Consider the following 14382-nt stretch of genomic DNA (forward strand, 5'->3'; position numbering starts at 1 on the left):
GATTTTTTTGTACAATAAATACTCTTTTGGGTTAAACTTTGAATCATAAAAGCTAATTAAGGCCAAAGTCCCCTGTCTACCTAAGTTATTCTGATCTTATCCTTCTTCTCTCTATTCGATCATTAATTTAAGGGTCCATTAACAAGCTGATATATCTGACAGGAAGCCAATAAGCCTTGGGGCCCTAAAATGCACTGTGCAGTTTGAGAAGTAAACACACGCCCCGCTAATAACTTGTCATCTTTCTGGAACTTCATTTGACTAGTTCGCCCAGTTTGTCAGTTCCCCGAGTTCCCCATCCTATCCCCCAGTATACTATATATGATATATGTCCGCCCCACACCCCACCTACAGCCTTGGGCGTTCTTTCAATATTATGACAGCCAAGAGGGAAAATCTTTTGTTGCCTTTGCGCTTAATTCATCTCGAGCATCTCGAAGTTGGTCTTTCCTTTTGCGCAGTTCCCTCTTCATCTGCATCTTCATTTTCATCGTAATCATCATCATCTTTTCCGCGTTTCATTTCCATTTGGAGAATGATGATAAAAAAAAAGAATGTGAAAATATTGTGGCTGCTCTTTTCTTTTTATTCTACATAAGTTGGATCCCTCTTCATCCTCAGATCTTCGGCTTTTGTTTGTTTTCGTTGGTTTTAGGTGGGGCAATGCCATTGTGGGTGGGGTGAGATTAAAACTTTTCCTCCTTATCATCTCACTGAAAATTGTCTTCTTGTTATTTGTTTTTCGTGGTGTCCTCGCTGGCAGTTGCATTTTTGATGCGCTTCATTGTCAGTTGACCCAATTCGATGGGCGTGGACCCCGGGCAAATAGCTCCCACACCAACACACCCTCCTCCTGTCCCTTTGTGAACCTAGATTCCCCACTTACTACCATTGCCCCTCGGTCCCCGCATTGCAGCTCTCTGAAATATTCATGTCTTGAGAAGCCATTCAGAGTTTTGAACTTCTTGCCAAGTTGATTTTAGTTCACACAATAAAATGCACGAAGTGGGCGTACTGGGTGGCTGCACTGGGAAAAATATCAACAACAATGGCTCACAGATCTTGTTTATGACCCCTAAATAAGTTTCAAAGTAACATAAATTATTTAGACAAATCTCTAATAATAAAATAAACATTACCTTACCCACATACTGGCATAAAGTAATACGGTTTTTCCCGCAGTGCATCTCACAATTGCAGTTTGCAATTACCCGTTGTTGATTATTAAATACTTTATTGCTCGGCTTGTATTTGAAAAGCGCGCCCAAGAAGTTGAAGTCGCTGCCTCTTTTGTGGTAGACGTGAAGAAAGGGCGGGAAGAGAGTGCCATAAAAAGAGCTGGAGAAAGAGACCTTTGTGTGTGGGTAAGACTGCATTAGGTTGCATGCAACGGGGCCATAGAAAGTGCTACCGAACCGCCGAACCACTGAACCCACTGGGAGCTTCCCCATGGAGAAGCCAGCGAGACTTGAGCACGCACCAGACACGCAAAATACAGATATGGGATATATAGACGGGTATTTCCAGTTGTAGGTGGAGGGGGTGGCGCATTTGGAGCTATCACTTTTCTGGGTTTTCATGCTGCACTTCTCTAATCATGGGCACAAACCATATGGGAACTGTGTCTGCGCCTGGGATCCGTAATTCGGTCTTCGAGCGAGCTCCATTGGTAACAATGTCGGACGACCTCGGGGTGATACGGCCTATTGTCAAACAATCCGAACTATGGTAACTATGGTAATCACCTCAATTATTTGGCTCGGTGCGATTACCTACTAAATAACTCAATAAGAGTTGATGAACTAGGTTAGGGGAAAAGTTTCCCACAGACTGGAATGCTAATACATTTTCGCATAAATATCAAGGCTTGGGTTTAGAGTTCATTTTCCAGGAAAATGTATGACCTTCGAAATGCATGCAATAAATATTTTTTAAAATAACTGGTTCTTAAATGTTAAAAATAGTATAAGGGAAGAAAGCAATTAGAAAGTTTATTACATAAAATAAGTAAGACTCTTCAGATGATCATTCTAGAACTTTTAAATTAAGACTTTCCAAAATATGCGTATTAAAATCTGTTATTTTTAGCAGTGTATTTTCTTTTAGTCCTGTGATGGTAACGCCGTGCTCTCCCTAGCTCTCTCTTCGGCTGGCTCTCTCTCCTCTCATTAGCAAATAAGGGTTGACTGTCGGTAAATTTCCGTTGTTATTTGCATTTTGCAAGGATATTCAAGAGGGGGAATATTCGAGGATATCCTGGCGGTTACTTTGGCATAAAACATATTTTTTGAACTTCTTTCTGGAAGTTGTCCTGTGTTGTTTTTCTTTTTGTTATGATTTAAACAAAAGCCGCTAATAAGTTGCAACCCTCTCTTGGCACGTCGCTCTCTCTCTCTTTCTCTCAGTTCTTCTGGCTGCCCCCAATTTAGTTTCTCCCTCTCTCTTGCGCTTTCCGGAAATTGTTTTTAATGGTCGCTTTTAGAATGATTTTTAATGTTCACTAAATTGCGTCATAAAACTATTTGCAAAGCGGCTTTTCTCAGGCTCATTTAAAATGCGGGGGCGGTGGGGAATTTCCCCTTGCTGGGCGCCAGTAATTTTTTGGGGAACATTCTCCGCTGCATTTTCGCCCCACAGCTGCATTCTGTGGATTTTTGCAACCCCCTCCGACGAGAGAGGAGGAAAAACAAAAGGAGCAGAAAAAAAAACCAACCCGCACCAGACACATCTGTCTGGAAAAGTCTCTCTCTATTTTCTCTGTATTTTCGCTCATCGCTCTCTCTTTCGTTTTCCTCGAGCGGAGAGCAAAGGAGCCGCTTTGGCTGTCGTCGACGCCTTCAGTAATGGAAATATTTTACCCAGTTCAGTACTCCATTTCAGTCAGTTAGCCGACGTTAGTTTTTCGCAGACGCTTTTCCGCCTAGCAGTATTTTCACCCAACCAAAAAAAAAAAAACCAAAAAAAATGTCTAAAATTACCTAATTGGCAGGGAGAATCCCAGACTAGTTAAATAAAATATACACACTGCATTCAAAATAGATAACAAGTGCCGCAGAATTTCGCAAAGTAAGCAACCGTCGCCACGCCCCCTGCCCCTCGCGTACGTGTATGTATTCGCCTGTCTGCCGCCGCTGCCGCAGTCGACGTCGCTGCCACCGCTTTAATATCCCCAAAAACGTCCCTTAAATTCATATACACATATATATTTTATATATCCATCTACACGCCTGCGATTAAAAATATATCGCGCAAAAAAAGAAATCCACGGACTTCAAAGTGAAAATCGAAATTCCTCACCCTCGACGTATTGATTTTTTTCGTCATCTTCATATTTATCGGTGCCAAAGTGTTTGTATACCGTCCAAAAACAAAACACACATTAACACACACAAGAACCTAGTTCCAAACCGGAAAAAAAAACGATTCCGTTTCACTGAACATTCTGCCTTAACTATATTTACCTAATACATAATTGAAGAGGAGCGGCTAACTAGGGACCTAGTTAGTGTGAAATTGGTTAAGTCCTCCCATAACTCGCCACCCCTAAAAAACAACAACAACAAATCGGCAGAATGAGCAGCTACACTGCCGCCCAGTATTACAAGACCACCAATATGATTACCTCCAATGAGATTTACTGGTAAGTTGCTTTGGGCCATTTGAATTTCTCCTTTTGTTATCTGCTTTGTGCAAATTAAGTTTAGGAGGTTTCAAATAAAAGGTTCCTCGAAAAGAAAAGTTATATCTGCAACTCCATTATAAATTGAAGGTTAAAAACTTTTTATACGTTGCTCTAACAAGATTAAGGTTATAAAATATATTTATTAATGATGCTTATTCTAATCCTTACATGTTATTTAAAAAGAAAAACTTTGAAGTGATCAAATTCAATCGTTTTCCTTGATGTTAAACAACCCCCTTTTCCTACTTTTCCCTATGTTTTTCCTTGAGTGTATTATCCTTTTTGCACTTGTAAGAGTTCTGTCTGCCTACGCCTTTTTCTTTTTACTCCCCCAGATTTTTCGCAACTAAGTGGACAGAGTTCAAGGTTCGATTAGTTTCGCCCGAGGACAATTGTGACGCAATTGCTCTCTCTCAGCTGGGCGAAGCCAAAACCAAAAAATCAATGGCATTTCGGGGCGCTTCTCCACAGCTTCCCTGCCACGCCCCTTCGCCCACGCCCTTGCCCCCTCTTCGGCTGCCCACTATTTTCGGCCCCATCAATAGTGCACTTTTGATGGGCTAATTCCCACACACGATGTTTGCCTCACACTCGAAAAAACTCGAAACCTCAGCATATCCATGGCTTTTGATAACAACAAAAGGTCGACCCGCCTTTAAACGCCCACGTCCACGCCCCCATATCCCATCCAAGTTTTCCCAATCGTGGGCGTTCTCTCTCTCGTTCTTTCCCCTCTTCCCTTTCTCTGTCCCGCACAAAAAGTTGCCCACGAGTTTGTTAATTTGCCGCACTGAAGTATGCAAGTGATTTCCAGACAATACCCTCATAAATTTTATATGAAAAGTACTTGTTATGTATGCAGCAGTATTCGGGCATTTTTTTTGAATTTTTTTTTTAGCAATAAAGCGGGAATTTCGTTTTTAAATGAAAGAAATATTTTCCTGGCTGGCGGCAACGCAAATTTCTGCGAAAATCCGAAAAGTATGCAATAAAGTTAGGCAAAAAATGCGACTTAGTTCGTCAGTTGGCTGCATAGGTGGCGCTTGGTGGTGATTTCGGTGGTAGACGAAATTTTCTGCTTTCCTAAAGTTTGCAACAACAAAAAATGTTTTAAAATACTTCAAGCTGAAATAACCAACCAGCAAACTAACGAAAGTTTAAATTGTATGCATCTGTGGTTTTGAAAACCAAAAAATATGGACAAAAATATTTTTCGGCAAGAAACATCTTTCTTGTTTGAAAGCAAGAAAATAAAATAGATATTCTGCTAAAAATTTGTGTTTTAATTTAATAATATTTTTAATATTTCATAGAACAGAAAATTGTGCAACCAAAAATTATTTCCAGTCCAATGAACTCTGCTGAAAATATCCGAAATTGCTATGTTTGTGGCTAGGCCTGTTCAACACATGAACCTTGAACTCTGACATTTTTCTTACATAAAATACATACAGTATATATAATGTTGTTTTGCATGGCGAGTGGATAGAAGTGGGTGGGTTTGGTGTTATGTAGATGGTGGATGGTACGATATAACATCAGAACTCCCACGGCGGAGGCACGCTCGTGGAAATTCCAGCGATAAACACGTGATTATATGTACATAACCGTCAATGGGTCTCTACGGCACAGACAACATTATCTAATCCGCCGATAATGCCCTCCGAGGTATAACATTTGTAGTTAGTGACCAACTGGCTTTACAATATCCGGGTTAGTTTAATTATCGTGCAGATAAGCGGCTCAAAAGAGGGGAAAACAGAAAATGTTTTTACTTAATTGAACAACTGATATGAGAATCGAATATTTTAGACAATAAGTAAATCTTCTCTATGCTGCAAAGCTTTTATATATTTAAATACCTTATTGCATAATTGTTAATCATTTTTTTGTTTCTTTTTGAAAGAAACAAAGAGTTTCTATATTAACTTGCATAACAGAAGTAATCAAAAATTGAACAATAATTATTTATGCAGTCAATGCAAGGTTGAAAAGTATAAATACTTTTTATTCCTCATAATTTTGCTTTATCAATATTCTGATCTCGAAGGTTGAAATTTGTGTTATATATGGATGTGCATATCACCTGCTAATAATCATAACAATATGAAAAATGTATAATGATGAACTTGAAGCCCGGTAAATAAAAAATAGTTACTACTCTTAAATTTGTTAATTCCGGTTTTATTATTCCTCATCCTGTAAAGTATAGGCCAACTTCAAGCTTACTCAGAGATTGCACAAAAAATATGCAAATAGGCCAGTACGAACTAGCTTTTTGAATTGTAAATATTATGATAGAAAAAAACTTAATTAAAAATAATTGCCTTTCTCCCTTTTGTTTGTTTTGGGTTTCCTTGTAAGCGCATGTTATTCAATACGAAGCGCGGCATTATTCCGATTACTGGATAGCATCAACTGTTTGACATTTCCCCTTCACGCGATGGGAAGTGTTTTTCTCTTACTCATTCTCTCATTTTCTCGATTTCCCAGTCGCCCTGCTCATTATTCTCAGATCTCTTACCCCCGTGCCCGTCATTATCGTCAGGGTTTTGCAACCGACTTTTCCAGTAGTTGAAAGTCGTGGGATTATTTAATGACTTTCTCACTTTTACTGCCTCCATTGTGTTGTACTGTCGCCGAGCTGTGGTCTTGCTGCCCTATTCCGTAAGGTGATTACTCCGGACAGTGATTACTCCGACCACGTGACCCACAGCACAGCACTGCACTAAACTGACGTTTTCATATTTTCCGACGTTCATTGGACGGCTTAGTTTACTTTGGTCCAGCGCTAATTGAATGCCAGACTTTCGTAGAATGATATGCCTAAAAAAATGTTGAAATGTGGATGTTATCCAGCTACCTGATATTCAGGTAAACAGAAAAAATTGTGATCCCAATACAACTTGGTTTAAAAGGAAGGATAACTGAATACTAAACGAGAAAGAAAAGAAAATGTAATTATAATTTAAACACTAATTACTTTATCTAAAACTTAAGTGTTAAGATTTTCTTGGTATGCAGATGTGAAATGACTTCGATTACTCCCCGTTCCCAACTGGATATTCACTCCTTCCCCTTCTTGCCATTACTTTTTAGTAGGCTTCTGGGTTTGTAGGCCTAATGCAAAAGAAGCAAATAAATTCAGATGAGGTGCTGCTGCTGCATGCCCGAAATCAAAAACCCGGTGAGCTGAGCATCGCCGCATGAAAGCATCTAAATTAAAGTGCGAAACCAGTTGGGGAAGTTGACGTCATGCCAGTGGGCGGCCGGAGGGGGAGGGGGAGGGGCAATCGCTTTGGGAAGAGGGGCGGAAAGTTGCCGGTTGCCGGTTGGCACACACCAAACAGCCAAAGAGCCAAGTTAACCAGTTCTTGCAGCAGTTGCTGTTTCTGATGCCGTCGTCGTCGTCGTCGTCGTCCTAGTTATGTATGAGCCAAATTTCTTGAAGCCGGCTTTTAAACAGTTGCTACTCGCTTCTTGAAAGCACACCAACCTCCCCCCGCCACGCCTCCTTCCACTTAAGGCACTCCCACTTTATCGGAGAAATAAATGCACAAGAAGATACAAAGTATGGTGCTTCACATGGAGAACACTAATTTTATATGACAGCTTATAACGAAAGATTTGTAAGATTAAATGATTTTTAATGTTTTTTTATATTTAATTGAAAATTAAATTTTTATATATTTAATTGGTAGTTTATATCTGTTCTGTCATGGAAAGTGAATTTTAAAAACGTTTGAAAATATTTATCATGGAAATGCAATGGTTATATTCAATTCAATGTAGTATTGATCTTTTATACTGTAATTTTTCTCTGTGTAAGCTAAGCCAGAACCAACTGAAATGTGTTTTTTGTTTTGCTTAGATTTCCTTTTGTTGCTTCTTTTGTTTCGTTTTGTGGTTTGCTGTTGTTGCCCAATTCAACAGCAATTTCAGACTCGGACGCAGACGCATTGTTGTTTTCAGTTGGCTCTGTAATTTGCATTGAATTGAAGCTGACGAAATGCAGCCTGCCACTGCAATTTCTATAGAATTCATCAGACTTTTTGCTGGGCTCGCCCTGCTAAGGCTTTAAATCGGCAGTATATGGGCTATATAGCTACCTGGTGAAGTCGAGCGATCAGCAGCCATAGAAGCCATTGACCCATGAATCAAATATTCAATGTGTACATAATTACTTGGTATACATGTGAGAAATGAGATCTCCGGCTGAGGGATTGAGTTATAAGAAAACAACATATCAACTGATCACTTATGTAATTATTGAGGAGTTTCACAAATTGGCACGTGGAAATATATGTATTCAAGAAGATTTCCATGCTTTATAGAACATTAAAGAAAATAATTTCATGCAGTTAATTGATTATTCAAAAACAATTTGGCAAGCCAGTTCTTTTACTGACATTTTAATAGACTCATCAAAAAAGAGATTATATAATTACAATCAACCATCCTCAGCAATTTTAAATTTCGTCTTCTACCTGAATTACTCAACACAAATCTTTTCAATATTTCAAGACTCTTTCAAGTTCATTAGCTCGTGTTCAAAAAAGGTAGTGAACAATAAAATCAAACAGATTGAAGCAAAGTTAGAAGAAAGGCACCCAAACATTCACTAACCAACCAAAAATAGTAAATGAGCAAAATGAGATTCGCATAATGATGACCATTTGTGTCAGACGGATTATGTAAAGCTCTCGAGATTTGTCTTTCCCCAAGCGATTTCAGCGCCAAAACTACTTCAAGATGAGCCGACAGAAGGGCGGTATGGAAAAAGTCCGAAATGAAAAAGGAAAAATACAAAAATTCAATTGGCAGATGAGCAGACGAAAAGTAATTATAATAAGCTGCTAATCGCTTGTTAACATGAGTTTTCCAATGAAAAATCCAAAACGAAAATCAATGGAAAACGCCACGAGAGAGGTAATCATAAACAGATACCTACACAGTGGAAAATAAGCATCGCTGTAATGAAATAAATATATGTTTTCTGTGAAAGTAATCTTGATCGTAAAACACGCATGTTTAAATGAAGTACTGCATTTAAATGATAAATAATATAGTGAGTGTTAACAGACTCTGATTTAATCTTGTTAATGTTGAAATTAAGTACACACTTGTTTATTAAATATTATAAATTAATCAAACAAACCTTTTATTATGTTTAAAATGACCCTTTTTTCATTTTCATTTGTAATACTTTATTGTATAGAATTAAATCAAATGTATTATCTTCTTGATTCTCTCTCTGCTGATGTGAGGGTGGCTGGTTTCTGTGGGCGTGTGATACGTGATTTAGAGCCTAACGAGCAGCGCAGAACCCTTGTGGGCGAACTTTCCCAATGTGCCACTTGAGCAGCGAGCGATTCGGAGCCGCCGCTCGTTGATTGATGAAGGCGCCACTGGCGGTATGGCTGTATGGCGGTATGGAAGCAGCTCCACAGAAATAATAATACGAAAAACTTAACCACTGCCCAGCGAAATGAGGGGCGAAAAGGGGGTGGTGGTGGTTGGGGGTTTTTTTTTGTATTTTTTTTCCATTCATGGCCGGCACCACAACAAGAGCGGTGGGCAAGGCGAAGTGCAAGTGAAAGTGAAGTTTGCTGCGATTCCGATTCCGAACCCAGTGAGTGTGAGTACTCTGAGTACTCTGCTGTACTCTCTGTACTTGTACTTCATGAAACCACAAAAATTTCCCACTAACATAATTTTGTTGTATCTTTTTCGTATCACCCCCTTCTACCCCTCAGCTTTGGCTCTTTCATGTTTTCTTTCGACATTTTCATTTGTATCTCATCATCCGTCACTGGCTCATCTTCGTGCGCTTTACTTTTGATTTAATTGAATGAAGCACACAAAAAATGCGTTGGTAATATCGGGCAGCGAAGATCGGTAAACTCTTGCAAACTGATCTTATCTTTGGCAGATGTGATTTGTAATTTCAAGTTTAAGTTAAAAATCTCTTAAAATGAGGAACTAATAATTGCATTACTTAATCTTAACGGGTAACTGGGTTATGATTGCTCTTGATTTGTACTTAATTTATAATAACACAAAATTTGATATTATGTGAACAGGAAAACCTGACAACACATTTGTATTCCTTTAGTTCACAGGAAAAGAAAGTTTCTTTAATATGACTTGAAAAATAATACGATTGATTGGTTACAGAGCTAAAAGTTTAAGGTAATGCCATTTGTAACTGAAAAATATGGATTCGAATCGCAAAGTTTCTTCGAATTCAATTACAGCAAATACCTGTGAAAGTGAAACTTGGCGTAATGGGTCTTAGCTGTACAGTAAGTACCCCCAGCAAGTGTATAGAGAAATTGCATCAGAAAGACCTACTAATGACAGGGGCTAGGGTATCTCGATCGTGATGCGATCGTGATCCGATCCCTTGCCCGATATCGGCCCTGTCAGGCTTCATTAGCCGCGCTCCCGAGACTCAAGTCCATTGTCTCGCGTTTTGTCTCTCAGCGTTCACTTTCTAATGAGCCCAAAAGCCGGCGATTCAGCAGTAGGCAGTAGTAGTTTTTCAGTAGGTAAGCCTTGTGAAGCCATGACCGAATGAGCAACTCAATGGCCCCGCCAGCGGCAAGTTGAAGGTAGGAATCGGTTGGCTATACTATACTATATATAGTTTATAGTCACGGGGGATGGAATCGGGGATCGGCGGGGCCCTAAGCTCTCGCAATCGTTTTGCTGGCTGGCTTTTCTGTTTTGGGGCGGACCGAGCGAAGGTCTGTTGGCTTGTTGTGAATTTTGTTTAGGTTCCTCTTTCCCATCTGCCTGCCCTTCGTCTGTTTACAAATTGGGTTCAAAATGCCTAAGGTCAGGCGAGCGAACGAGCAACGGGTGGGAAATTGGGGGTTTTAGTGGGGGATCGGGGTAAACGAGGTAATCGCATAGTTAGTAACTACACACGACGGAGCTTTCGCGATGTTTACTAATGAAATATAAAATGCGTTTCATGCGCGAGATTCAAAGGTGCAGTGGGGAGATTCAAGAGTTAATAGCGAAATGTGGGGACATTTGGAATTATATTATTTATAGGATTATATAGGATCACATCTTCAAGTCTGGATACAAGGAAACCTATAAAGAATGTATAGTCTACAACTTTTATAAAATTAATAAATAGAACATTTTTTAACCTATTCTTATGACGTCACTACTATTATTTGACTTATCTAATTGCATTCTGCTTATCTGGGATATATAAATTAAATGTTGATATTAAAACGATATGATACGTTTAATAGTAAAAATTGTAATGACTTTTTTTATGTGCTTTTGCAGTACAACTTCAATTGTATTAGAATCCCTTAACGTCACCTGTTAGTTCTTAATGCCCCATTGTATCCCAAAGCTTCGCCTTAGAAGATGACTTCACAAAGGAAATAAATTACGGTCTAATTAAAGATTCCTTGTACCTTGAATTCGCGGCGCAATTGCAACCCCTGCCGATGATGGCTGGGGCTTAATTAAAATACCTTTGCCAACCCTCGCCGCACTGGGCTTTTGTTGTTTCTTGGGGGCTGTCATCATCGTTGACGGCTGTTTATTGTTTCATAACAGCTGAGGCTCTGAGACTCGGCCCAGACAAGTATGGCAAATGGGTTTGTGTACCTTGTACCTAATGCGTTAATATCAGCCAGCTTTTGGGCCAAGCAGAGGGGCTGTACAGGGAACAACTGTGGCTAAACTTTTGGTTTTATGTGTGCATATGTTTACGACTTGAGTTTTAACGATGCCGCAGCTATGACAGTGTCCGCAGTACAGTGAGATAAAAACGAGGTCATTTATGTTTTGATATTATCACATCAAAATTGGGTTTCGAAATGCTAACACTCCTTTTTCGAATGTTGTGCAATTTAACACTCTTCCATCTTTACACCTAATAGGTTAAGGTGTTAACTGTCTAAAAAACAAGATACTTAAAAACCAACTCTGTATAATGCAAAATGTGAATACTTTCTTTAGTCAAGTTTCAAGTTTTTATGGAAACATAAAATTGGTTAAACTGTTCATAAATCAGGTTCCTTTCGATTCAATACACTTAATAGGTTTAACCACTTCCTTATTCAACTGTCTCACTGGATCGCTTTTGATATTTAGTTGTTTCTGAAACAAAAGACCTTAAAATCGGTCATTAAAAACGAATAATATTTCTTCTCTGTGCAGCAGCAGGTTTCAATGAAAAGTCAAAACAGGCCGCAGGTCCGGATATAAATGGTTTGTTGTCTGAAACACACACTGAGATACTCGAACGGCCATATAGTCATCCAGTCATCCAGTCATCGGGCTTAACGCTTGGCTCAGCCGCTGAGCGGAGCGGAGCGGAGTGGAAGCCAGTGAGGCATTACGCTGCCCATTTTGTTAGCGGGCCGCCGCAAGCGACTAACTACCAACTAGCAGAGACCAACTACCAAGTTAACTACCAGGCCGTAATGCCGCACACTCGCGCACATGACTCTCCATATGGCACATACTACGTATATGTGTGTATAGACGTCAGCAGCAGCAGCAACAACAACGATAAAAGCAATAAAAATAAAAACCAACAACAATAACAACTACAATAACAATAACAGAAAAACATCGGCAGTAAAGCGCCCCCGCTCGCCCTTCGGTTTAGTGCGGTTCGCTCGGTTCGTGAGTCACCTGAGCGTAACGTAAGCCCAGCTTATTGTTCGACTACGAGCGCAGCCACAATCGATATACCCTCGACAGGGGGTATTATCACTTTTTGCTCGTTCCGATCGTGCCACGTTCTGGGGTGGAATCAATTAGGTAGATATGCATCTGAAAAATATAAAAAACGGTATGCCTGTCTATTAAGTACTTCCGTGTTGCTGCAAACTATGTTCGTAATGAATGTCTACTAAAAAGGTTTTGTTTAAAGAAAATATTCCCATAACTTTTAGAATACAAATTATAATTTTAAAAGTTTTTTTTTGGAAAGTATTTAAAAGCATATATACAAATAGATTTTTAAACGATTATTTAACGTTAAGCTGGGGATTGATCATGCTTATAGGATACTAGGTCTTCGTTTATTGAATATGGAGACTCTCTTTTATTTATGTTTTGCTTTTGGCACAGCACACGCTTTTATTGCAGGGTCTCCCACATGCTCTCCCTCTCTCTTTCTTTCGCTCATCTGCAAGCTGCAGCAGCTGTTTTTGGCGCTCTTCGAGAGCCAAGCTTTACGCTCCCTGTATTTATTCCAATTTTCGAGTTTGGCTTGGAAGGTGATTTGTATGTGTGCGATTCGGTCGTTTGCATACAAATTTACACCTCTTTACGACTGTTTGTCGATTTATGTGTATGCGTATTTTCGGATCTGTTTTGCAATTACCCAATTTTTGACAATGGAGTCAAGTGGGAAAAACACACACCGCTCAAACTCCCAGTTTGAAAACTTTACAAGCTTTGAAATCTAAATTGAGTTAGTTTTAGCTCGCTTAAAATGCAAATAGTGAAGATAATTGAGCGGTTGACTTTCTAGCAGCTGCTGCACTTTAACGGTAGGTTATATGGTGGGTTATACGGTGGGTTATATAATAACAATTAGACCCACTGTGACAGCACACGTCAACGCTTATAAAATTTGTGAGAGAGCTAGCTGCAGGTGTGTGTGGAGCTACAAAACACATAAAGATAAGTAGTAAATGTAAATTGTTTCAGGCGTTTTCCAATTTCAGTTTTTAATTTTTTATGTAATAACTTAATTATACAGCTTAGGCCATTTCAAAATAAATTAAGAATGGCTAATTATTAAATAATTGGATTTAAATTTATTATATTTTTAAACAATGTTTGGGATCTTTAAGATTTTGTTAATGCAATAATACCATAAAAATTTTATAAAATAATTGACCAGCTTGCTAAAAAATTTGGGACTCTTTATCTGTAAGGAATTGAGACCAAAATAACTGCTCAATTCTTTTGGTAGCAAAAAACATTAGCTATCATATTGTACTTTTGGTTAAAGGATCAAGTTTCTCAGTGTTATTTTTAGGTATCGATCTTTGAAACAGATCAAGTGGAAAATAACAGCTTAGTACTCTGCCTGTAAAAATAACAACAATATTAGCCAGCATTTTAAGTGGCCCACAAACTTGGCCAATAGGCAATAACAAATACAGCAGCAGCCACAAGCTCTCTCACCAATACACGACCACTCTCTTCCACTCTCCAACGGAATTCAACTTGCTCAGTTTATTTTCAAGCTTCGTGGAGGCAGCACACACGTCGCTCTGCTCGCGCTATTTGTTGTTTTCCTCGCAGGTTACACCTTTCGCAGTCGCAGTTTGCAGCACTGCCCGCGGCGCAGTCGCCGATCGTGTGTGTTTCAACGAACCAATATATTCCAAATATATTGTTTAATTAACGCTTTTTGGCCAACAAAAATAATAACCGAAAAAATATACATGTTTCGAAATTGTTTATGAATTCAATGCAAATTAAAGTGTATGTGTGAGTGCTAAATGAAAAGAAAACCAGAAAGGGTTAAAAACAAAAACCCGTAAATTGCCAAATTTCTTACACGCTTATACTTTTGGCTGTTGGGTTTTTGTATTGCTATTTGTTTATTAATTTGACATCGTTGTGTCACCGCCAAGCCACAAAATAAATCAAATAAAGCACAATAAGACAAAACGGAAACAAGCCACAATTTTTTGATG

The 14382-nt window shown here is 39.0% G+C and overlaps 1 protein-coding gene across 4 annotated transcripts in view; it reads left to right on the plus strand.

Annotated features, from left to right (window-relative positions):
• LOC108093061 (IQ motif and SEC7 domain-containing protein 1) overlaps positions 1 to 14382 on the plus strand; it is a 41053-nt gene that overhangs the window by 11138 nt on the left and 15533 nt on the right. The window contains exon 1 of one of the 4 annotated variants that reach the window (XM_017192970.2): positions 2749 to 3640. The exons of 1 other annotated variant lie outside the window; for it this stretch is intronic. In XM_017192970.2, the coding sequence (XP_017048459.1) occupies positions 3573 to 3640 (68 nt within the window). In that variant the 5' untranslated portion in view covers positions 2749 to 3572. Of the gene's footprint in view, positions 1 to 2748; positions 3641 to 13905; positions 14174 to 14382 lie in introns of those variants that run through there. 2 more of the 4 variants (XM_017192969.2, XM_017192968.2) reach the window with 2 other exon arrangements.

This window comes from Drosophila ficusphila, unplaced genomic scaffold, assembly GCF_018152265.1.
Source record: "Drosophila ficusphila isolate 14025-0441.05 unplaced genomic scaffold, ASM1815226v1 contig_106, whole genome shotgun sequence".
Classification (NCBI taxonomy): Eukaryota; Metazoa; Arthropoda; class Insecta; order Diptera; family Drosophilidae; genus Drosophila; species Drosophila ficusphila.